This window comes from Delphinapterus leucas, chromosome 1 (assembly GCF_059928025.1).
Source record: "Delphinapterus leucas isolate spDelLeu-1000000601 "Yukka" chromosome 1, BTC_Dleu_Yukka2, whole genome shotgun sequence".
Classification (NCBI taxonomy): Eukaryota; Metazoa; Chordata; class Mammalia; order Artiodactyla; family Monodontidae; genus Delphinapterus; species Delphinapterus leucas.
In genome coordinates this window covers 82,929,289-82,953,528 of record NC_143129.1, presented here as the reverse complement: position 1 = coordinate 82,953,528, position 24,240 = coordinate 82,929,289, and the positions used below count along the sequence as shown (strand labels likewise).

At 42.6% G+C, this 24,240-nt stretch overlaps 1 protein-coding gene across 1 annotated transcript; it reads right to left on the bottom strand.

The window, feature by feature from the left end:
• Positions 1-2,621: 2,621 nt before the first annotated feature.
• Positions 2,622-24,219, bottom strand: LOC111169736 (myomegalin). Its single transcript, XM_030760615.2, has 7 exons — positions 23,767-24,219; positions 12,536-12,768; positions 11,166-11,217; positions 10,136-10,323; positions 6,269-6,502; positions 5,127-5,258; positions 2,622-3,870 (listed from the first exon to the last, which is right to left on the bottom strand). Exons 1-7 carry the CDS (start codon positions 23,946-23,948, stop codon positions 3,779-3,781), a joined length of 1,113 nt encoding a protein of 370 aa, XP_030616475.2. The 5' UTR covers positions 23,949-24,219; the 3' UTR covers positions 2,622-3,778.
• Positions 24,220-24,240: the final 21 nt, after the last annotated feature.

Sequence of the window (24,240 nt, the reverse complement as noted above, 5' to 3'; positions counted from 1 at the left end):
ATTAAGATCTATGTATTACGAAGGTCTATAAGGCAAATTATCATGGCCATCATAGCAGCCAAACCCAGAATAGATGTAAGACTACACAAAAGTACTAGTTATTGGCAAGTATGAGGAACAGAAATAAGTACAGTGGTAGAACTGTCACCTCTCCTTCCAGTTCTGTGAAAGCTACTGTCACTCACCTTTTGTTCTACCTTCAGTTTGAGCTATAAGTGGCAATAATGAATAAGTGGACCCAAGAGCCACAGATGTGATTACTTCTGTGCCCTGGGCTGATCTCATGAGACAAGTCATCTTGTTGACAGCATCTTGATTAAAACTATTCTTTTTCTAGTAAGTACAGCATTGTTTCTTGCTCAAGCCTGCATAGAATGTAAGCATGTACAACAGTGACTGAGAAAGCAGGCTGGCTCACATTGTGGAAGGCAAGGAGAGCAGGAAGAATGGATACAGGGAAGACATAACTAAACACTACTATATATATATATATTTTTTTTTTTTGGCTGTGTTGGGTCTTCGTTGCTGTGCGCGGGCTTTCTCTAGTTGAGGTGAGCAGGGGCTACTCTTCGTTGCGGTGTGCAGGCTTCTCGTTGTGGCTTCTCTTGCAGCGGAGCACGGGCTCTAGGTGCGCAGGCTTCAGTAGCTGTGGCACACAGGCTCAGTAGTTGTGGCTCGCGGGCTCTAGAGCTCAGGCTCAGTAGTTGTGGCGCACGGGCTTAGTTGCTCCGCGACAAGTGGGATCTTCCCTGGCCAGGGCCACTGCGCCACCAGGGAAGCCCACTATATTTTTTTAAAAAAGAAACTTGGGAATTCCCTGGTGGTCCAGTGGTTAGGACTCTGTGCTTTCACTGCTGAAGGCCTGGGTTCAACCCCTGGTTGGGGAACAAAGATCCCACAAGCTGTGTGGCACAGGTCCCCCCCCCGTCCCCACCCCTACCTCCCCAAAAAACTAAATATGTAAGGAGATTGGGTTGCTGAGGGCAGTATCCACATTTCTTTTGAAGACAGGGGAGATTAGATTGAGAAAGAATACTGAAAGAATAAGAGAAGGACTAAGAGTGCCCTCCTGAGAAAGCAAAGAAGATTGAGCCCAGAGGGATGTGATAATGCAAAAAAATGGACGCACACCACATGGAATAATCATGCATGTGAAAGCACTTTGTACATTTCAATGTACCCCAAAACAGAAGAGATAGATCCTAAATATAATGAATATGCATTGCCATTAGTTCAGTGATTCTTATGTTGCTTGGCATTATCTCACTATCTCACTCAATGCTTCCAGCAACCACATGAGGTAGATTTTTTTTTTTTTTTTTTTAGATTTTTTATTATGGTGTTAGAAATGAGGAATTTGGGACTGGCTTAAATACCTGAGAGCCTACATTGTTTGTCTAAAGCAAAAACCAAAAAAGTAGTGGCAAACCAGAACCTCCTGCAAATAGTGGGGACAAGCAGCTGTAATTAATACAGTAAAGGCTCATGACACTTTATTTGAATCTTTGGGGCCAGATGTTTCTAAGATGTCGGAATTTGTTATTCTTTTAGGAAAATAATATAAAGCACAGCCTTTATATTACACAACACCTCCAGTGAGTACTGGGATTGTATCCCACAATCAAATACATATACTGGGGCTTCCCTGGTGGCGCAGTGGTTGAGAGTCCGCCTGCCGATGCAGGGGACGCGGGTTCGTGCCCCGGTACAGGAAGATCCCACATGCCGCGGAGTGGCTAGGCCCGTGAGCCATGGCCGCTGAGCCTGCGCGTCCGGAGCCATTGCTCCGCAATAGGAGAGGCCACAACAGTGAGAGGCCCGCGTACCGCAAAAAAAAAAAAAAAAAAAAAAATACATATACTGGATTCTAAAAATATAGGCATCACTTGTCTTGCCCTAGTCACTTCCAGCTCATGAAATGAGGGCCACTTCATTTGGAGTCTTTATCTGGAAGGACATTCATCCTGGAAAAACAAGTTCTCCTGTTGCTTCTCCTTCCAGTTCTATGAAAGCTACTATCACTCCACCTTCTTTTGCTCTACCTTCCATTTGAGCCCTTGAAGCTGGGACTGAGAGGATAGCACAGCCTCCTCAGGAATTCCATCTCCTTGGAGTGTTCTGGTGAGCCCAGGTTGGAAAGGGGTAAAGGAGGGGGAGTTTGGGTTCTCATCACTGCAAAGCAGTCAGCTGGAAGGTGAGCCCAGTCACACCCACACTGATATTGAGATCTAAAGCAAAGGTGGAAGGAAGCATCACTATTGGTATCTGAGGTGAGCTAGGGCCATATAATGGCCCCTGGGGTGACCTGCACTTATCTGGGTTCAGAGAAATAAGAGTGGCACCTAAATTCAGGGAAACTGAGCTTAGTGCCGAGGCATCAGGAGATGTGCTGGGTTTATTTGTGGGAGGTTGACGGGGGTTGAAGAGAGCCATTGAGATGGTGTGAGTGCCTTTGCGATAACCTACTGAGAAAGGTAGCATCCAGTAAAGACAAGCACATAAAAAACTATGCAATAGAACTATTTAAAAGACCAAGCCGTGAATATCGATTAAAGAATCATAGAACCTTACAGTTGGATTGTGCCTTAGGCATCTAGCTCAGCAAGTTCTCCTTTCAAGGATTCACTCTCAGACATTCTCCATGAGGAAACATCTACTCTGGTCTTGAATACTTCCAAGGACAGAGAGCTCTCTCTGCTATGAGGCACGCTACTTCTGTCATTGGACAGTTCTAGTTGGTAGAAATGGCTCTCATCATCAAGTCCACCTTGGCCTTCACGTCACTTTCACCCGCTGGTGTTCATTCTGTCCTCTAACTCCATAGTCTAATTTCATTTCCACATGGCAGCTGTTCCAATATTTGATGAGCCTGTATTCAGAATCTTTTCTTCTCATGTACCTTTTTTCATGAAATACTCTGTCATCCTCTGAAAACTAGCAAAACTATGTCTCTTAGTTGGCAACTAGAAGTTCTCTTAAAACCAAGTAATGCCATGACCAATATAGAGCACATGGCCCTAAATTTTATCCTTGACTCAGCTCTCTGGGCATTCTTCTGACCTGCTAAGTTATCAATATGGCTTAACTTGCTCTTGGTGAACCCATTCTGCTTATCAGTGCCAATCTTTTCTATGTGCTTACATGTCATCTAATTAATACCAATCCATTCTTAGTTTGAAAAAGATCAAAATAAAATTTACTCTTCTATATATATTGAAATATATTATTTCTACCTTTCTGAAAATTGGACAACTGCTATTTTCCAGGCTGGAGGCAACCCTGATCTTCATGACTTTGAGAAGCAGCTTCTGTCATTCTGTTGAAGGGAGTGCACCCGGGTCTGGTAAATGGTCTTCATTATAAACGTTCAGATTTTATGCTACTATATTTTCACGTGATAGTTTTTCTGTTCTTTCCAAGCATGTAATGGGGTTCAAGGAGTCCCACGGCCCCACTCTTAATAGCTCCAACATTTTCCCAGCATCGGCCTTTCTGGTCTAGTTCTCTGAAATAGAGATAGCTAATAGTGAAAATGTATTTTTCCCTTTAACCTTTGCTATGAATTTCAGGCCATTCTGGGTTTTATTCTTTCCTGCCCAAATTTTACTTTTTATAGACACTCAATAAATACATGTAAACAATTTTAAAATAATAATTTATTAAATTGATCCATTCACTTAAAGGTAATATCTGATGCCTCCAAGTTTACATCCACGAATGCTGTTGGATAGGGCTGGAAAATCTGGAGAACATATCTCTAGACCCTCCTGTTGTCATGTCACAAGATGTCCTTATCAGAGCCAGAATAGTGACTCTCAGTGTATGAATGAGGGGTTGCAAGGGAGATATCTGGAGCTGGCTGTGCAGTTCCTAGGGAGGGAGAGACAGAGCTGCAATGAAGTCTGGAGGGACTTAGGGTACTCTCTTCACTGACTGCTCCAGACAGGAACTGACATTCTTTCCCTTCCTCATTTACACTCAGCTGGAAATGGGAAAGGGAGAGAAAGAGACACCAAGCTGGTGTTCAGTTCACAGCCAGTGACCCTCTGGTTACCTGCAAAGATGGGAGAAGGGATTTATATATGAAATGTGAATTTCTCAGTGCTATTCACAACTAGAGCTTGTGAGTCTAGGGACTTGTAGGTGGGATCTCATAAGAAGCAGCCTTATCTAGATTGGGCTGTGTGGATCTGCGCAATTTTTGTACTCTCCACCCTCTTCTCTTTGATTCTGCAGCAGAGTATTGCTGTGGAAAGGAGGAATATGGAAGTGGCCTGAAAACTCCAGCTGGCTTCCCTGAAGGCCCTTTTCTTCCTGTAGACCTGAGGCATGGACTCTGGGTTCTAACCATGGAAGCCAAAGGTTGATACTGTCTCAGGGAATAACAACAACCCAGTCAAGTCACACATTTGGGTAACAGATTCTTTCAAAGATATAGTTCCTTGCATTCACCAAAGTTTCAGCCCTAGCCAAACAGAAAACCTGGGAGCCTCATGCACTGGGACAATAGTATGATGTGGCTGAGTCCATGACGGGCCACACACTCATGTCAATGGCTGCAGTTGTAGAACAGGGTCTTTCCTCCTAATTGGCTGCTGCTGTGATGTTGTAGGGGCTCTGGTCACCTTTTTTCTGATCCTGACAAGGGAGAAGGAATGTGGAAGTACTGGTCTTCCAGCGAGAACACCTGGGTGGAAAGTGTGGAAATACGGGCCACTTGCATGGGGTGGGGGAGTGGCAGGTGCTATCCAGGGCATGTGGTAGTAACATGAAGGTGGGATGTGGTCCTCCCTCTGCTGAAGTGGGCACCATGGAAGCCTTGGCTCTATCATTTGACAGTCAGGCCACAAGCCCAGGGGCAGCACCAGGTAGTATAAGGAGTCACAAGAATGGGCATCACATCAGACAGCCCCCTGAGGATGAAAACTAGCCCTGCCTGAGGCAAGTCACTTGGGGTCAGTATTTGTAAAGTAGGGACAATAGTGCCTGTCCTGCTTCCCTCTCTGGGCTGACTGTGAGGAAGAGTGGAGTACTGCACACCAATGTGTTTTATAACTGCAAACCTATATGCCCTCTTGAGACTCCTAGATGTGGACAGAACCAGGAGGTTTTGGTGCCTTTCTTACTTTTTCCTTGGTGAGCATTGCTGAGCACATATTCCAGCCTCTCCCGCAGGCGGTCATTGATGAATATGGATTCCTCCAGGCGCTGGCGCAGGTTCTGGATCTCAACAAGATTCTTTTCCAGCAGGTCGGCCCCTGTTGCGTACCACCAAGACATGGGAGAGGTAGGAAATGGGGAAGGCTGTCACTCATGGGCAGGTGGGGGGTTCTGCCCAGGGCCTCCCTGCAAGATCCCTGCCCATATCTATACTTCCGTCAACTTCCTCCTCACAACTGGGCACCCAGGAAACACCAGGCAACTTCGTTTAAAGAGCTCCTGGGCTCTCAATCACATCCACTCACTGACAGAAAGACTAAGGTAAGTGGAGATGAAATTAGATCAGGCTGTGAATAATGAGTGACACTGAGTGTTTTCCTTTGGTGAGAAGTGACAAGGAAGAGCCTGGGGAGGTATCAGGACCTGAAGGAGGAGTGAGAGAAAGGAACACCTTCAAGGAGAGAAAAAGATGCACAAAGGAAAGCGTAGAAAGACCAAAATTAGCTTCATCCACCAGGACATCTTGCTTAGGGCCAGCTTTTTCTCTGAGAATTTCAAATGTTGTATTGTTACACTGTCTGCATCCCAGAAACTGAGCTGCTTCAAGGCTTTCCTCTACACAGCTGCACCCCTAGCCACTGAGTGCCAGATGCCTGGCTCCAAACCCAATGGCAAAGTTTGAGAGGCAGGACTGGCTTATAGTTGTATACAAAGTGTGTGTGTGTGTGTGTGTGTGTGTGTGTGTATAGAAACAGTCTCCCATCCCGCAATAGCTCTTGACCTAAGGAAGATCTACCTTCCCCATGGAAGGGAACACACAAACGTGAGGCAACTCATCCTCCCTACAGAGTGCCTCAGAGTGCCTTCCTTTATTGTCCTGCCCAGAGTGAGTCCCTAGGTAGGGGAAATGGGAGAGGCACGTAGAAAGCACCAACACTGAGCTGGGACTTCATTCTCTGGCTGACCCACGGGATGTTGCCTTTCATCTTCTCACCCATTTTCTGTGAGCCAGGGTCTAACAGAGGAACAAAAAACCATCTGGCCGGGAAAGGAATGTATCATTCCTGTCAATGGGCTCTATTTCACCAACTTCTCCTTTGTATTTTACCAGAGGGCTTGGAGTTGGGCTGGTATAAAGAGGAGAAGGAGGATAGGTTCCCAGATGCATTCATCTTCTGAGGCCTCATCTCGTCCCATGGGCCGCTGCTGCCATGAAGCCCAGGGTCTGGTGTCCCACTCAGTTGTGTGGTGCCACTCAAAGGATAGAAGGGCTGAGCAGACATGGCTTCTGAATGGTTGCTGGGCAATGAACCTGAATCAGCAGGAGTGGCTGGGCTCACATCTGTCCAGAAAGGAATATGAGTGAGAAACAAACAGAGGAGTCAGAAATGAAGTGTTTTAAAAATAATTATACTGGGTTGAATAGTATCCTCCAAAAATTCATGTCTACCTGGAACCTCAGACTGTGACCTTTATGGATATAATTACTTAAGATGAGATGATACTGGATTAGGGTGGACCCTGAATCCAACAAGACTGATACACAGGGGAGAAGACCACATGACAGTGGAGGCAGAAATGGGAGTGATGCATCTTCAAGGCAAAGGATGCTTCCTGCAACCACCAGAAGTCAGGGAGAGGCAAGGAAAAGGGAGCATGGCCTGTTGATGCCTTGATTTCAGACTCCTAGCCTCCAGAACTGTGAGAGAACAAATTGCTGTTATTTTTATTTTTGTTTTGTTTTGTTTTTTTTGCGATACGCGGGCCTCTCACCATTGTGGCCTCTCTCGTTGCAGAGCACAGGCTCCGGATGCGCAGGCTCAGTGGCCATGGCTCACAGGCACAGCCGCTCTGCAGCATGTGGGATCTTCCCGGAACGGGGCGCGAACCCGTGTCCCCTGCATCGGCAGGCGGACACTCAACCACTGTGCCACCAGGGAAGCCCCTGCCGTTGTTTTTAACATCCAGTTTGTGATATTTTGTTACAGCAGCCTTAGAAAAGTAATGCAGTAATTCGTGGAATGAAGACTAAGGTGGATATCAGTGACCCCCAGCCTAGTGCTGAGTATCAGCTAAAAACTCATTTCTCAAGGACCATAAATTTCACCCCAAGGTTACTGGCATCCCTGGCCTATGATATCAAGAAGTAGTTGTTAGATGTAGTGTCTGAGGGTCACAGAGCACACGCAGGAAAAGTACAGGGGCCCCTCTCCTAGCTCCCTCTATGATCCCCAAATGCTGGAATGTTCCCAGGGAGGTACTTCAGAAATGTCTCCTCCAACAGCAGGACTCATTGCCAATCGTATAAGTCATGAGACTAAGGAGATGAAGCAATTTGCTGGTCTGTGAACAGGTGATCCACTCACCCAACAGTCTATACTCTTGCCAGCAACAGAGCAGCTAGTCCTTCCTGAGGTTGTTCTGTACTGGGGTTGTTGGAAGAGGATGAAGAAGGGAAAATTGTCTCTACTTCTGGCAGATGTGCAGAAAACCTAGACAGGGTGGCTCCCACTCCTCCTGCCTCAGCTTACTCTGAACGCCTTCTGAGGCTGAAGGAGTGTCTGAGTGGCAAGTGGTGAGTTGCATCCCACCCAGAATGGCTCATGAGACTGTAAAAATAATTCTTAAATATAGCTGATTGTCTGGCTCCCGTCCAAAGAATGACCTGGGTATTTCTGCATGGGGGATTGTAGAACCAAACAATATATGGTATCTTACAGCTCAATGATCCTATGAGAACATCATCATGTCCTTTGCTGGCTCCCTTTAGAAAAAAACCTGGCTAGGTGGCAGGGCCATAATTCAGAGAAAAGTTCAAGAGTCGCCCCTTTCAAGGATTATTATCAAGGTCCACAGAGTAGTCGGGTTTCTCCTCTAAGCAGGGAGGAGTGAAGTCCTATTTCCCTCAACCAAGCCAAGTTCCTCTAGGGAACTGCCTACTTAAGTCAGTATCCTTCCCCAGTTTACATAATACCAGATGTAATTAACATCACAGTGAAATAAAGAGTAAAGCCTTCAGTTCAGAGCCTCACTTAAAGTAGGAACTCATTCAAAATGTGATTCCCAACCCCTTTCAAAGCCCCTTTATCTCCTCCCCAGAAAATCAACTTACTCTCAGCTAAGAGTGTAGGAGGGTTCAAGTCTGTCAGTTAACAGTGATCAGCGTTTTCTTGTCCCATTCTCCCCTGGCCACACAACACAGGGAGCGTGCCCTACACAGCATGTGGAAAGCAGCAGAGAAGAGCCTCCTGTGAGAGGAATTCAGCCTCACAGTGAAGCTGCCACACACCATTTGTTAACTACCCTAGACATTTTGACCCCAAAAGCAAAGAAGGAGTAGTGATAAGCCATTGCCCCTCTGAGAAAATAATGACTTCAGATGGGAAAAAGAAGGGCTTCAGTCTCCCTCAGAAAAGATAGGAATAACAGAAAATAAGGCCAGTACTTTGAGAGTGCCACTCCAGCAGCCACATTTTAAATGTGGTCATTCTTACAAGTAGTGGCAGGAATTGCAGGTAAGGAGAAGGTGTATTTGCCTTTCTCCTGCTGTCCCTCAGGGCTGCGCTGAGGTGGAACCAAGTGCCTATGGTCCACGGATGCACTCAAAACTCCCATAGGCCCTTGGATGATGTCACATACATATCAAGGGCACCCCATTCATTTATAAATTCATGGGTGGAAGTGCAATGTGTCTAGGGTCTTGTCTCCTTTGCAGAGGCTAGGCCTTTGTGTGGGGCATAGGGGCAGAAAGAGTGGAATGGGGAAAACCCTCGCTCCAGAAGCCTACAGAAAGAGGTGTGCAATGGAGTGACTCCCTCCCTGCTTGGTCCCTGAATGCTGAGGCTGCAGTTCACTGGACAGTCTAAGCTTTAGGGTCAGGCAGGCTCACAGTGAACGTTACCCCAAGCTGGGCTGTCTTCAGTAAGTTCCCTTGCTTCACCAAGCCTCAGTGTCCTTAGCCGTGCTGTAAAATCAGAACACCAGCACCAACTTAAGAGGACTGCTGTCCTGATTAAATGAAGCAACATATGTGTAGTGGTCAATAATACAAGCATGATAGGTGCTCAATAAAGGTGTACTTCCTGTCTTCCCTTGGCTGCTATACTCGTGAGGAAACATTACGCTGCTTTGCTTCTCAGGGTAAAATGAGAAACAGGAATAGTACCAGGTCAAAACCCATTATGGCTTATTCATGCCTAAAACAGACAGTTAAGGTAAAAACAAGAGAACAAAACAAAAAGCAGATATAGCCAGGGACTAAGGATGGTTTCCTGGTCCCTGGTTGTTCACACCAAAATCTGACTCATACAGTTGCCTAAAAATTCAAATGCTTTTCTCAGCAGGGAAAATAAAGAGAAGGCTTAGCAGGAGAAAATGAAGGTTTGATTTTAAACTTACTCTCCTCCTCCTATCCCTAGCAAGGCTGCCTAAGAGGCCTCCTTGGGGAATTCTGGAGAGGGGCATGCTGGTGATGGATTCAGCCAGTCCCAGTTACTGATGGTTTAGAGGATATTACAGCTGAATTATTAGAATGATGAGTGGGATCTGTAAATCCACAAATGATAAAGAATATTTAGTGGTGAATAGAAAATAGGAACTGTGGCTGTTTACCCAAAAGAGTCCAAAATCAGAGGCCCAATGTTAATGATATTTGCATCCATAGTCTGAAACATGACGTGACTGTGTTGCAGTGATGAGGAGCATCTGTCCCCTCCCGTTCCCAATTCATGACCCCTCCCCTCAAGTCCAATACCATGTACATGCCTGATGGGGTCTGGTGGCTGACGACGTCGGGGACTGGGAATGGAGAAAAGCTATCTGACACACTTGGGGCCTGTGCTCGGCACCGAGCCCCAGACCTGTGCTCAACCAGGTGCATCACAGTGGATCTGCAGGGTCTGGCTGCCAAGATGCCTCCCCTTGGCCTAGACAAATAAGCGAGCACCCAGAAACTGGAGGCTCTCTGCATACTTACTGGCCACATCCACTGCAGCGCGCACTTCCTGCTCATCAAACAGCGGAGAGGTGCTGCTAGGGGAGCGATGGGCAGCGGACTGGGCATGGCTGCTGGAGCGGGTCTGGGGCCTAGTCTGGGGCCGGGCATCCTGCTTGGTCTCTAGGACTTCTGTCATTTTACCCTTCTTCTGCAACTCCCTTAAGATACTAGGGGGTAAGAAAGACAGAAGGAAAAGTGAAAGTCACCCGAACACCACAGCTCTATTGACCTGGGGGCTCACAGGGGAGGCCCCAGGAGTCAAGGAGACTGTTCCTTTAGGGAAGAAACCAAACAATCCATTTCCATTTGGGGGTAGAGAGTTGGGAGGCAGGAGAGAACAACAGTGTCCAGTGCCTTGGCCACAAACATCCTGAGAAAGAGAGAAGACCCGTCAGGCTCTGTAACACTTAACAGTTCCTTCACAAGACACCCACAGGCCCATAAGATTTCAACATACTCTGTGACATAATCCACTGAATAGTATTTAAAACTGCTTCCTGAGGCAATGTTGCCTTCTGGGCATCTTGTAGTTTCTAGACCTCCTTCCCTAAGTATAGTTATACACAGTATAAATCTATCTATGTCATATTTATAGTATAAATCTTTCTTCTTTCAAAGAAAATTTGTAGCCATTTAACACCTGCCAGTACTCGTTGAGTCACAATTGAAGATATCAGGTATAATCTCACTCCAGTTTTTAAAGATCTAGGGGAAATCAGAGGTGATCCCTGGGAGTACAGGAGACTCCTAAGACTGGAGAGTTAGGCTAGAGCAGCTCTATATTACTAAATTAGTGAATTAATACGAGACTTGGAACCAAAAGAAAAATAAATTTAAAAAATAGGAAATGAGACCACGTTGTCGCTCAGGATACATAATGGCGTAATGATATAATCAGCTGTTTGGTTTTTATGGAGGGTGAGCGCTCCTGCTCCTTTGATCTTCTGGCCTTCGCTCTGGATCCTTTACCAGATTATATCTTTCATAGCCCCTGAAAATTTGGACTTACCTGAGGTCCCGCAGCACCTGTTCTCTTTGATTCTTCTTACTTATACAGTCATCTGAAAAGCAAATTTAAAAAAGGATCAGTCATAATTTAAACAGCTCTCATTTACCAAATACAAACACACATTGGGTTCTCTCTCTGGGATCAGAGACACAAAGCTGCTTGACTCTCAAGTCCAGGATACTCTGAATTTTCTCAGGAGACACTGGGTGGAGTCTTTAGAGAACTTGTCTGGCAGACTTTCCTGAACCCACCGTGAAGATCATCATCTCTACTCGCTCTGCCCTGAGTCAGAGTAAAAAGCTGAAAATGTCTCTTTTCCCACAGATCATGTCCAGCTGGCCTCTGGACCACTCCAGGCAGAGCCTCCAAGTCCTGCCACAAGGCTGGTTCCCAGTCCCATGTCTGTGTGTCCCATCACAGCTTTCATGCAGAACCTACTCCTGCCTCTGTAGAGGTGACAGACATCCCTGTCCCACCTCTGCATCTGCCACCAGGAGCCTGCACAGTGGCCTCAAGCCTGCTCTCACTATGTGCCCTCAGGTCTCCAGGCAATATTCTATGTAAAAGGCTCCTGAAATAAATATTCCACAAAAGGTACTATTACACAGAGCACCTAAATCATTCCCAAATCAGCAAGATTCTTTTATCATTCTTTTTTTTTTTTGCAGTACGCGGGCCTCTCACTGTTGTGGCCTTTCCCGTTGCGTGGCACAGGCTCCGGACGCGCAGGCTCAGCGGCCATGGCTCACGGGTCTAGCCGCTCCGCGGCATGTGGGATCTTCCCGGACCGGGGCACGAACCCGTGTCCCCTGCATCAGCAGGCAGACTCTCAACCACTGCGCCACCAGGGAAGCCCTTTTATCATTCTTTTGAAGTACTCTGATTAATATTGTTTATTTGTCCTAAGAACAATCATGCAAACTTTAGGGGCTGGTATTATTTGACCTCATTTTTTAGGTGAGGAAACAGATATCAAAAGGAATATGAATATGTCCAGAACTAGTAATGATCACATACAGGCTAGAGCAAGTCTTTAGATTCCTAGTTTAGGGCTCTTTTCAAGACAACCAGCTGCCCCTACTACACCTCTCTTTCAATTAGTTTCAGATAAATGCCGTCCCCCCACTGATAGCTCCTGTCATAGCCGCCATATTCCATGAGAGATGGAGGAGCAGGTAATCATCATGGCATCCTCAACCCTGTGTGCTGCTCTGTTGCTCCTAACCAGCCAGTCCTTACTCTGGCCCCGAGATGGTGATTACAGAGCAGGACCCCAGATTGAAAAGTCACTCGTGGATGAGTGTGGGCCTGTGTGAGCGTAGGTCCTTGGGAGGGACTAAAGGCCCTCCTGAGGCCTGGGGCCAGATTACCTGTGTTGAACTTGCTGGCAAGGCTCTCTGCCAGCTGGTTGCCCTTGGCCAGCTGCTCACGGAAATGCTGCTCCATGTAGCAGTCAATCTTATTACTGCTGAGGAGCTCTTCAAAGGTCTTCACTGTGTTCTTGACGTGCTGGATGAGAAGGGAAGAGACAGCCCTCCCAATCCTCATCTTTTCCCGCAGGTGGGTCAACTCTCGAGCCTGATCCTGGATCAAGGAATATTTCCTAAGGTGGGAAGGAAACAGTTAAGGGTGGAAGGGGGTGACTGATAGATTATGGCGCTTCAGCAGAAGGTGCTTTGAGAATTTCACCGAAAGAGCCTCCACGCTGAACTCTAGCACGTGTTTAGTGACCAGAATGTGGTAGAGAGAATGATGTGTAAAGAGAATGAAGTGTTTCTCTGTGTAAAAGACCCCTGCTAAGATCATCTTTCCCCTTGCCCTATACTTCTGAAAATGGCTTTCTTCTCTAATTCTACTGTAAAATCTGCTCCCAGTCCCTCTCTTCAGCTTATAATCCATTTCAATACAGTAAACAAAGCTAGGTGTTAATTGAAAAGTTGAAAGGAAAATCATTATGTGAGAGAAGAGACCACTTGTCTAGGCAGCGGGATTCTTCTTTCACCAGAATGGACCTATCTGTGCCTTTTCCATAGACAGCCAAGGCTTGATTGGCAAGACATCCTCAAGCCCTTAATTTAATCGCTATATACTATTGCTTCTGTATTCTCCAGTGTAACTGCTACAGTTTTGCCCATAGGGTTCAAAAGAATGATCTGAAAAATATGATCTCCAAAAAATGTTCTGAATTAATTTAGAATCCTATGATATCTTGGCCAATATAACTACTATTTGTTATATAGAAGAGTAGAAGAGAAGGTTTTAGTTTATCTTGTTCCTGAGGGAGGCAAAGAGGTTAGATGTATGAGCAGGAATCAGCAAGCCCAATGCACTCTGTCCTCCCACCGCAAACTTGAGAAGTCACTTTACTACTTTGTGCCTCAGTTCCTTTATCTGCAAAGTGAGAGTCATTTAGCTTCTTTGCCTTTTTAGAAATACAGTCAGGATTGAAATTTATTTTAAATATTGGGATGAGTAGAGCAAAGCCTATAAAGCATTTAACTTATCAAAATGAAGACAGATTATCATTCATTACTTTGGTAATGGTGAACTTATAAGACCAACTTGACATCCTCTGTGTTTCTACAGATGTGCCAGAGCAGAACCAACGGCTTCTGATTTCACCATTTTCTCTTGGAGACCCAGGCAGTGTTGTCTGTATTGTGCCAGCAGGAAGCACAGGTGCTATTTGTTTTCTGAGAAGCGAAAATCTGCCTGAGGCCCAGGGTCGCTGGTCTGGAACAGGCAATCCTGGTGTTGGAAGGAGCCTGAATGGGGATCAGGGCAGGTCAAGTAGCATAAAACCCCCTTTGAACCTTTTAACCCACCCTACACTTTATTCACATTTCTGTCCAACAATTCTCATGTCATTAAGCAGCTATACTGGTTACTAGGCTAAGAATTCTTTCAGTGCTGGGAGTTTTTTATTCATCTTATGCACACAGGCAAACACAGAGGGGGCTCTCAGTAAACAGTTCTTCAATAATGGAAAAGAGAAGTACTTGGAAACCTCCACTCATCTCTCCCTGTGTTCCTGTCCTAAGTGTCCTCTCAGGGAGCCTATGGATTCTCCATTGACGCAGAAAACCCTTTCCTTAAGAAGGACCCTGCACTCACTTGTGCGGAGGTCTGTGAAATGGGATTGTCTTCAGAAATTCATCTCAATGGGTGACAGCTTCTTAGGAAGAGATGGCCTTGTCCTACACTCTTTTCATCTGGGCTTCCAAAACACCCAGAGGTTAGAACAGTTAGAGTGTTCTGTTGAAGCTATCTATTCGTATACTTTCCTTCCCCACCGGTTTGAGTTTCTCCATGGAAGAGACCAGATCTTATTTATTTATTTATTTTTGGGCGGTACGCGGGCCTCTCGCTGCTGTGGTCTCTTCCGTTCCGGAGCACAGGCTCTGGACGCGCAGGCTCTAGACGCACAGGCTCACCGGCCACGGCTCACGGGCCCAGCCTCTCCGCGGCATGTGGGATCCTCCCGGACCAGGGCACGAACCCTCGTCCCCTGCATCGGCAGGCGACTCTCAACCACTGCGCCACCAGGGAAGCCCGAGACCAGATCTTATTGATTCCAGGTGCCTAACATGATATCTAGCAAATGATACATTCAGTAAACATTTATGAGCTATTACGTATAAAAGCCTTTCTCAAATGTAATATAAGTACAGAAAAATACTATTATTACTGCTGCTTCAGATGCATTAAGGATTTAAGCACACTGCAAAATCTCAGAAACTCTACTTCAATATGCAGATGACTTACTTCTGTGTTCCTCATCTAGAGAGAACTCAGGAGTTAATTCAAAATATTTGTTACGACTGGCTTATAAAGGCCATAAGGCCTCGTGAGATACACTTCAGTTTTCACAAGGAAAGGTACATTACCTAGGTCATGATTTATCTCTAAAAGGACACTTTCTGTCTCCAGAAAGAATAAGTACCACCCCACGTAACCCAACCTATGACTAAGAACTTAGAGGTTTCCTCAGACCTGCAGGATACTGACAAGCCAGGGTCCCTAACTTTTCCTTGTTAGCTACTCCACTCTATGTAGGAATTGACTACAAATAACACTCAAGAACCTCTTCCTTGGGAAACAAAATATGAGAAAGTCTTTACTGAAACTAACGGGCTTTACAAAATCCTCCTGCATTGGGACCCGCCCCCCGGCCCCCAACCCGCCAACTACCCTAAACCTTTCATGCTATTTGTTTAGGAATGTAATAATCAGGCTTTGGAAGTTCTTATGCAAAAATCTGGAGGAAAAAAATAGACCCATAGCCTACAATTAGGTCCAGTGGCCCGGGCACACCCAAATTGTTTAAAGGCAGTAGCTGCAGCCTTTAAATTCCTTTGTGGGATCCTCCTGGAAACTTGTTCAGGGAAGTGAATTAAATTTACAGGTTCCTCATGTTGTAGAGAGTTTGCTAAACATTGAGCGTGCACACCATTTCTTAGCTAGTAGATTAGCATGAGACTCTACTTCTGCCTCCTAATCTGAGCATTCTTTGTGCTGCTCTTTAAACCCTGTTACCTTCCTACGCTTACCTGACAGAGAGAGACTCAATGGTGCTGAATTTGGCTCCCCAAATCTAACTCCTAGATGAGTTTTACAGAAAACCCTATTAGCCAACCCAGATTTAGTACTCTGTGTTGGTGGCTCCTATGCCACAAATTCTGAAGGGGAACGCCAAGCTGCATGTACTGTAACTACTTAACACGAACTGTTAGAAAGAGGAGTCCCTTCCTCAGTTTAATTCAGCTCAACCTACAGAACTGTCTACCCTCACTTGAGCCTGTGAATTGGCAAAAGAAAAAACTGCAAATATCTACACTGATAGCAGGTATGCCTTCAGAGTGGTCCATGGCTTTGGTATGCTCTGGGAACATAGAAGATTTTTAAGTCCAGTGATACACCTATAAAAATGGACCTCAGGTTGCTGACCTCCTCTCTGCACTATTATTGCCCTCACAAGTTGCTGTCATAAAAACTGAGGCTCGTACCCACTGATCAGACCCTGAATACCAGGGAAATGTGATGGCTGACTTTCATGCTAAGGCTACTACTCAAGAAATTACTAAGGTACCAAAACTTTGTAATTTAAATGAACTCCATAAAATGGCACATAGCCATTTTTCCTGAATTTCCACAACCTACCGTCCACGGTAGAGCCAAATCAGATTACTTAAGACAATTTGTGTAATAGGCAAAAAATTGGATCTGATGCTGAAAGATACAAAAGTGTCATGAAGAAGGACGAATATGTAACATAAAAAAGAGGACTTTCAGAGGGCCCAAATGGCTGTCGGTGCTTCCTGAATCTCTCAAACTACCACTCTTGCAAGCACTTTATGAGACTACCCACAATGGAATTGACAAAATGACTCAAATTATGAAAAAATGTTAGTGATATGGTTGTTCTAAATTAGCAAGACATGTTTACAATCAATGTTTAAACTGTCAATCATATAACATGGGTAAAACCATTAACGTAACTCCAAGGCCTGCTCCCCCACTGTCTGGACCATTTGAATATTTACGATTAAACTTTTTCAATTGTCTCCTTTAGGGGCTATCAATATGTACTTGTAATGGTGTGTCTAGAGGAATAGAAGCTTTCCCATGTTGGAAAGCTGATGCCAACATTGTAGTCAAGAAATTATTAGAAAATGTTTTTCCATTGTGGGGAATTCCAAATGAAATTTCAAATATTAGAGGGACTCACTTCACTAGACAGGTTTTAAAACAACTAACCAAGGTTATTCAAACATTATGGCATTATCATTGTCCCTATCAGCCTCAGTCTTTAGGGAAGTTGAATGTACCAATGGCATTCTAAAATATAAATTGGCAACGCTGACTGAAAACACAGGAATACCTTGGCCTAAAGTGCTACCCTCAGCCCTCATGACAATGAGGTCAACACCTTTTGGGAAGCATAAATTAACACCCTTGTGAAATCACCACTGGACAACCCATGCCTTTGATAAGAGAACCCCATGCACATCCTGCCCTTGTAAATTCTAATATGACCCAATACTGTAGGGCACTAATACAATATTCAAAAGCTTACAGTCAACAGGTTAAGGAGACTTTCAGAGATCCTTGGTCTGATGAGGACTTTGTATCCCTTACACTGGAACCTGGAGACTAGGTATTCTGGAAGAGATATCAGTGAAAAACTCCACTTGAACCTTGATGGAAAGGGGCCTACCAGGTTTTTCAAAATTTCTCACACAGCAGTTAAATTACAGGATATTGAAACTTGGATCCATGTCTCTCAACTGAAGAGATGCCTCCCCACACCACCACCAGACTCTTGAACTTGTCAACCTTCAGCTGACTTAAAATGAAAGATTTCCAGGAAAAAAAAAATCTTCGCTCAAAGCAGATGACAACATCAGGTAGACAGCTTACACCCAAGATCACAGAACATGATTCTGCCGGATTCCCCATTCTCTTCTAGGACTTATTTTTATAACAATTATTGTGATATTGCTATTTTACAAACACAAAACATTCAAACTCATTTTCCTTTTTCTGTTAGGGATTTTCTCTACCCACTAAGGTCTACCATTCAATGCATACCCTCCTTTACTAATCAAAATGATTGTTATGTTATTATTATTTAAGTGTAGCCACTTAAATGCTCAGGGAGACTCTCAGTTAATATTAGAACCAGGTTTTACACATACCTGGATGACAGGAAAAATGGCCTTACAGAAAGATTTAGTATCCATCCTTTGGCCATTCAGGTAATACTGATGGCCAATTAATCTGCCATTGAGAGGAAGCTTCAGAAGCCAAAGGATGGCCTGTAATCACTGTAAACTTCATTGCTGGCAATCTGTCCCTATGCATAGAAAACCTTAATGGTACTGGACTTGATTTAGGACATGTTCTGGACTCACTCTTTAATTGCACCCTTTGGTTTGACTCAGATGATGGAGATTGAACTCCTATATATAATGACACAGATTTTAAAATAGATAATGACAATGAAATCTTTGATTATAGTATTAAGAAAATTACTGAAGTTAAACTCAACCTAATCTGCAAAACAAGAAAAAATTACATTGGGCTGCATCTCGTAAGTGCCTTTGAAAATCATAAACAAAACTTAAGCTGTTCCCCCAAATTGGCATGAGGTGGCCCGTTTTAACCAAACCTCTATCATTAGGAAAACTCTAATGCTATAACAAATCATTGTAAATAATCAACAGTCTCTGCATTCTTACTATATAAGCTATCTTATAACAATATACTTCTGAGCCTCATTCTAACTGTCCGTTTAAGAGTTCCCAGTTCATGAGCTGTTTTTATGTGCACAATAAACTCTTACTAATTACTATTTTTAGTGATCCAATAGTTTCAATGTTGTCATTTCTGGATTTTTTACACTCAGTTCCCTCTAACTTTCTCATTCACACCAACTTTGGCTACCCATTCCCATCCCACCACCATCATCTCCATCCTTCTTCTTGTTATTCTCTTTTTCCAACTAAGAAGATGCGTCTTCTCCTATCTGCTCTTTCAGCTCTATCTCAGGATATAATATTAGCATAGTGTTCCTTGTAAGAAACACACACACGACACACAGATATACATCAGGGGCCAAGGCCCAGTCTTGGCTGCATTTACTAAGATAACAGACCCTTTAACATCCTAGTCCATCAAGAGGTATAAAATACTAGTTCAGGAAGGGACTTCATCTTATTTTACAGATGAAGACATTGAGGCTCAGAAAGAATAAGAAAGATATTTGACATATGTCAAAAATATCTCAATAAAGCTGAGGGGGGATATATCTGAACCCCCGTAATTGGTTGGTGGAAGAGCCATCATTAAAAATTTTGGCTTCAAACTCTCAACCTAGTATCTTTATCAGTACCATGCATCCTCTTTTCTGACTTTCAGGGGTCACTGAGATATAAATGAAGCTAATTCTACTTTTAAAACAAGGCTCTTTTCTGAAACACATTTATTATTCTGGATTCTATAGGTCTATTATTTACTCTCAGCCAGTTTCCAAATAATAAATAGCACTTATCACAATAACAATTAAAATGTATCTAGGTAATTTTTTTGCATAAAACCTGTTTTTTTGAAAAAATCAATAAGCCTCTGGCCAGGCTAACTAAGAAAGAGAGAAGACACAAATCACTAATAACAGAAATGAAAGAGAGGACATCATTATAGATCCCATGGACATTAAAAGGATAATAAAGGAATACTATGAATAACTCTAATCCCACAAATTTGATAACCTAGAGGAAATGGGCCAATTTCTTGAAAAACACAATCTGCCAAAACTCATACAAGAAAAAACAGACAATCTGAATAGAACTATATCTATTGAAGACATTGATTCAATAATTAATAACCTTCCAAAACAGAAAGCACCAGGCCCAGAAGGGTTCACTAGTGAATTCTACCAAATATTTAGGGAAGAAATTATACCAATTCTCCATAGTCTCTTCCAGAAGATAGAAGCAGAGGAGATACTTTCTAACTCATTCTATGAAGCTAACATTACCCTAATATCAAAACCAGACAAAGGCATTATAAGAAAAAAACTACAAACCAATATCTTTCATGAACATATGTGCAAAAATTCTCAGCAAAATATTAGCAAATTGAAGTCAACAATGTATAAAAAGAATTATACAACACACCAAGTGAGATTTATTCCAGGCATGCAAAGCTGGCTCCAACATTTGAAAATCACCTGATGTAATTCATCACATCAATAGGCTAATGAAGAAAAATCACATGATCTTATCAATAGATGCAAAATAAAGCATCTGACAAAATCCAACACCTATTCATGATTAAAAAAAAACTCCCAGCAAAATAGGAATAAAAAGAAACTTTCTCAACTTGATAAAGAATATCTACAAAAAACATATAACTAACATTACACTTAGTAGTAAGAAACCAGAAGCTTTTCCACTCAGATCAGAAACAAGGTAAGGTTATCCCCTCTCACCACTCCTTTGCAACATCGTATTGGAATTCCTAGCTAATGCAATAAGATAGGGAAAAGAAATAAAAGGTTTACAGAATGGAAAGGAAGAAATACAACTGTCTTTGTTTGCAATGACATTATTGTCTATGTAGAAAATCTGAAAGGATCAACCAAAAAACTCTTGGAACTAATAAGTGATTACAGTAAGGTTGCAGAATACAAGGTTAATATACAAAAGTCAGCTTCTTTCCTATATACCAGCAACGTACAAGTGGAAACTGAAACAATACCATTTGCATTAGCACCCCCCCAAAATGACATATTTAGGTATAAATCTAACAAAATGTGTACAAGACCCATGTGAGGAAAACTACGAAACTCTGAGGAAGGAAATCAAAGAAGAACTAAATAACTGAAGAGATATTTCATATTCATGGATAGGAAAATGCAATATTATCAAGATGTCAGTTCTTCCCAACTTCATTTAAAGACCCAAGGCAATCACAGTCAAAATCCCAAGCAAGTTATTTTGTAGATATTGGCAAACTGATTCTAAGGTTTACATGGAGAGGCGAAAGAACCAGAAGAGTCAACATAATATTGAAGGAGAAGAACAAAGTCAGAGGACAGACACTACCAACCTTAAGACTTACTATATACCTATAGTAATCAAGAAAGTGTGGTAGTGGTGAAAGAATAGACAAATCAACAGAACAAAATGGAGAGCCCAGAAACAGACCCACAAAAATATAGTTGACTGATCTATGACAAAGGAGTAAAGGCAATATAATTGAGAAAAGATAGTCTTTTCAACAAATTGTGCCGAACAATTGGACATCCACATGCAAAGAAAATGAACCTAGATACAGACCTTATACCCTTCACAAAAATTAACTCAAAATAGATCATAGACCTAAATGTAAAACACAAAACTATGAAACTCCTAGAAGATAATGCAACAGGAAATCTAGATGATCTTGAGTTTGGTAATGACTCCTTTTTTTTTTTTTTTACTTTTTATTTATTTATTTTAACATCTTTATTGGGGTATAATGGCTTTACAATGGTGTGTTAGTTTCTGCTGCTGGTGATGACCCTTTAGATATAATACCAAGTTTTAAAATTTAAAACTTCTTCTTTGCAAAAGACATGGTCAAGAGAGTAAGAAGACAAATCACAGACATGGAGAAAATATTTGAAAAAGACATATGATAAAGGACTGTTATCCAAAATACACAAAGAACTCTCAAAACTCAACAATAAGAAAACATACAATTCAATTAAATAATGGGCAAAAGACGTGAACAGACACCAAAGAAGATATACAGAGGGCACATAAGCATATAAAAATGCTCAATATCAATGTCACCATGGAACTGCCAATTAAAACAACAATAAGATACTACTAGAATGGCAACCATCTAGAACACTCACAACACTAAATGCTGGTGAGGATGTGGAGCAATAGATGCTCTCATTCATTGCTGGTGGGAATGCAAAATGCTATAGCTACTTCTGAAGACAGTTTCTTACAAAATTAAACATATTCCTACCATATGATCCAGCAACCACACTCCTCACTATTTACCCAAATGAGTTGAAAACTTATGTCCACATAAAAATCTGCACACAATGTTTATAGCAGCTTTATTCATAATTGCCAAAACTTGGAAGCAACGAAGATGTTCTTCAGTAGATGAACAGACAAATAAACTGTGGTACATCCAGAAAATGAAATCGTTTTCAGTTCTTAAAAGAAACGAACAATCAACCTATTAAAAGACATGTAGGAATCTTAAATGCATATTACTAAGTAAAAGAAGACAGTTTGAGAAAGCTAGATAGTGTATGACTGCAACTATATGACATTCTAGAAAAGGCAAAACTATGGTGACAGTAAAAAGGTCAGTGGTTGCCAGGGACTAAAAGGGAGGGAAGGATGAATAGGTGGAGCAGAGTATTTTTAGGGCAGTGAATAGTCATTCTATATGATACTGTAATGGTAGATGCATGTCATCATACTTTTGTCAAAACCTATAGAATGTACAATACCAAGAATGAACCCTAATGTAAACTACTGACTTTGGGTGATAATGATGTTCATCAATTGCAACAAATATCAACAAATATACGACACTGGTGCAGGATGTTGACACTGGGGGAAGAGGCTATGCATGTGCGGGGCAAGGGATAGGTATATGGGAACTCTTTGTACTTTCCATGAATTTTGCTCTGAACTTAAAACTGCTCTAAAAATAAAGTCTATTTTTTAAAAAGAATGATCACAAGAATATAAATTTTTTCAATGCGTTTGACAAAGTGAGTGTAGGCTTTGTGAATTGAGGGCCCAGGATTCTCATATTATTTCTGCTGAAGGCTACTGTGCAACTGTGATCAAGCAACCATATCTTTGGGCCTGAGTGTTCTCAGTTCTAAAATAACTCTCAGGTTATTTTAGCTCTAACATTATTCTCTGGGTCAGTGAAATTTAAGCGGTGCATATTGACAGTGACCCAATGGAGTATGAAGCAAAATCTAACCACCTCCAAAGCTGCACTTCAACCACTAAGCAAGTTAGTGATGATTTAGTATTTCAGTAACTGGTGCTCACAGGTAACTGTATAACAGATTATCCCCATATTAATTGAATGCTTTCCAAAAGTTATAGGCAAACAGCCATTAAAGACAGACTGACAAATCTAGCCAACAGGCCATTATTTGGCAATTTTGTAAGCTTATTTGTAAAATTGAGCTGATCACACTGTAGTGTATACAGAAGTAGAAATATAAGATTGTACACATGAAATTTATATAATGTTATAAACCGATGTTACCTCAATAAAAAATAAATTTAAAATGTTGAGTTTATCCAAATTGCCATTCTAGAAACCAGGGTCATCTGCTTCCAAGAGAATGGGGTGGAGATGGAGGAGCCTCTGTATAAGTCTACCTCCTCAGGCACTGATGTGGGTCAGCTTTCACCATCAAAACATCTCAGGTAACAGGAGATTCGTATGTGTTCCCATCAATTAAGAAAAGAGACACTACTCAAGTGACTGGAAGAGTTCCATGAAATCTCAAGCACCCATGAGATCATATATTTGGTGAATACATGCATTATTAGTTAGAATAAAACCAAATTACTCTGAATAATATAAAGTAATTAATAATAAGAACACAGGGACTTCCCTGGTGGTCCAGTGGTTAAGACTTTGCTTTCTAATGCAGGGGGTACAGGTCTGATCCCTGGTCAGGGAGCTAAGATCCCACATGCCTCACGGCCAAAAAATCAAAACAAAAAACAGAAGCAATATTGTAACAAATTCAATAAAGACTTTTTAAAAAGATGGTCCACATGAAAAAATCTTAAAAAAAATCAAACACAACTTGGTTCCACGTTGTGGACCTTTTTTTTTTTTTTTTTTTTTTGTGTGTGTGTGTGTGTGGACCTTTTTTAAAAAATAAAATAAAATAAAAATACTATAGACTTTTCTTTAAAGAATTTCCAGGAAGGTCTTAAGAGAAAGCACTACAGTTAAGGTACAAAGCCTGAATACAGACCCTGAAAGCTGCTACGATAGCAATGACTTAATTCTGACAGAAGAAGTCTCTGAACAAAGAGTCTCTTACCCACTGTGGGACACAGAGGAGAATCCTGCTTTCTCAGCCTGAGTCTTCTGCTCATTCACTCCCCTCTCAGCAGGTCCCTTCTTCTCTAAGGGTTGATGCATCACAGTCTTCAGTTGGCGCATTTTCTCACAAAGAACCCTCTTACTGCCTCCTTTAAAAGGAAAGATAGAAAAGAAATGCATCTGGGTCTCCACAATGGCTAGACATTCCTCCAAAGCTACCTAGAGGAATCAAAACAAAATAATAGTTTAAAGAGGCTGGATTACTATGAAGGGTCCCCTAGGAGCATAAAAATCACAAGAGCAGAACCTACAAGAAAGTAAACAATGACGCCTACAATGTGCCCCCTTGAAGAGTTCTTTATCAGCCATGAAGACCCTGGTGATCCACTGGGTTGAAGGAAAGATGCAGCAAGTAGGGGGAGACGCTGCTTGCTATGAAGAGGAAGAGGAGGGTCCAGAGAAGTTTTAGAAC

Excerpts from the sequence above, each read along its gene's own strand:
- LOC111169736 (XM_030760615.2), bottom strand. The coding sequence starts at position 23,948 with ATGCATTTCTTTTCTATCTTTCCTTTTAAAGGAGGCAGTAAGAGGGTT. Across the intron at positions 12,769-23,766 it reads TCCTCTGTGTCCCACAGTGG|GAAATATTCCTTGATCCAGG; the intron begins GTAAGAGACTCT and ends TTCCCACCTTAG. Across the intron at positions 3,871-5,126 it reads CAATGCTCACCAAGGAAAAA|GAACTGCACAGCCAGCTCCA; the intron begins GTAAGAAAGGCA and ends CTCCCTCCCTAG.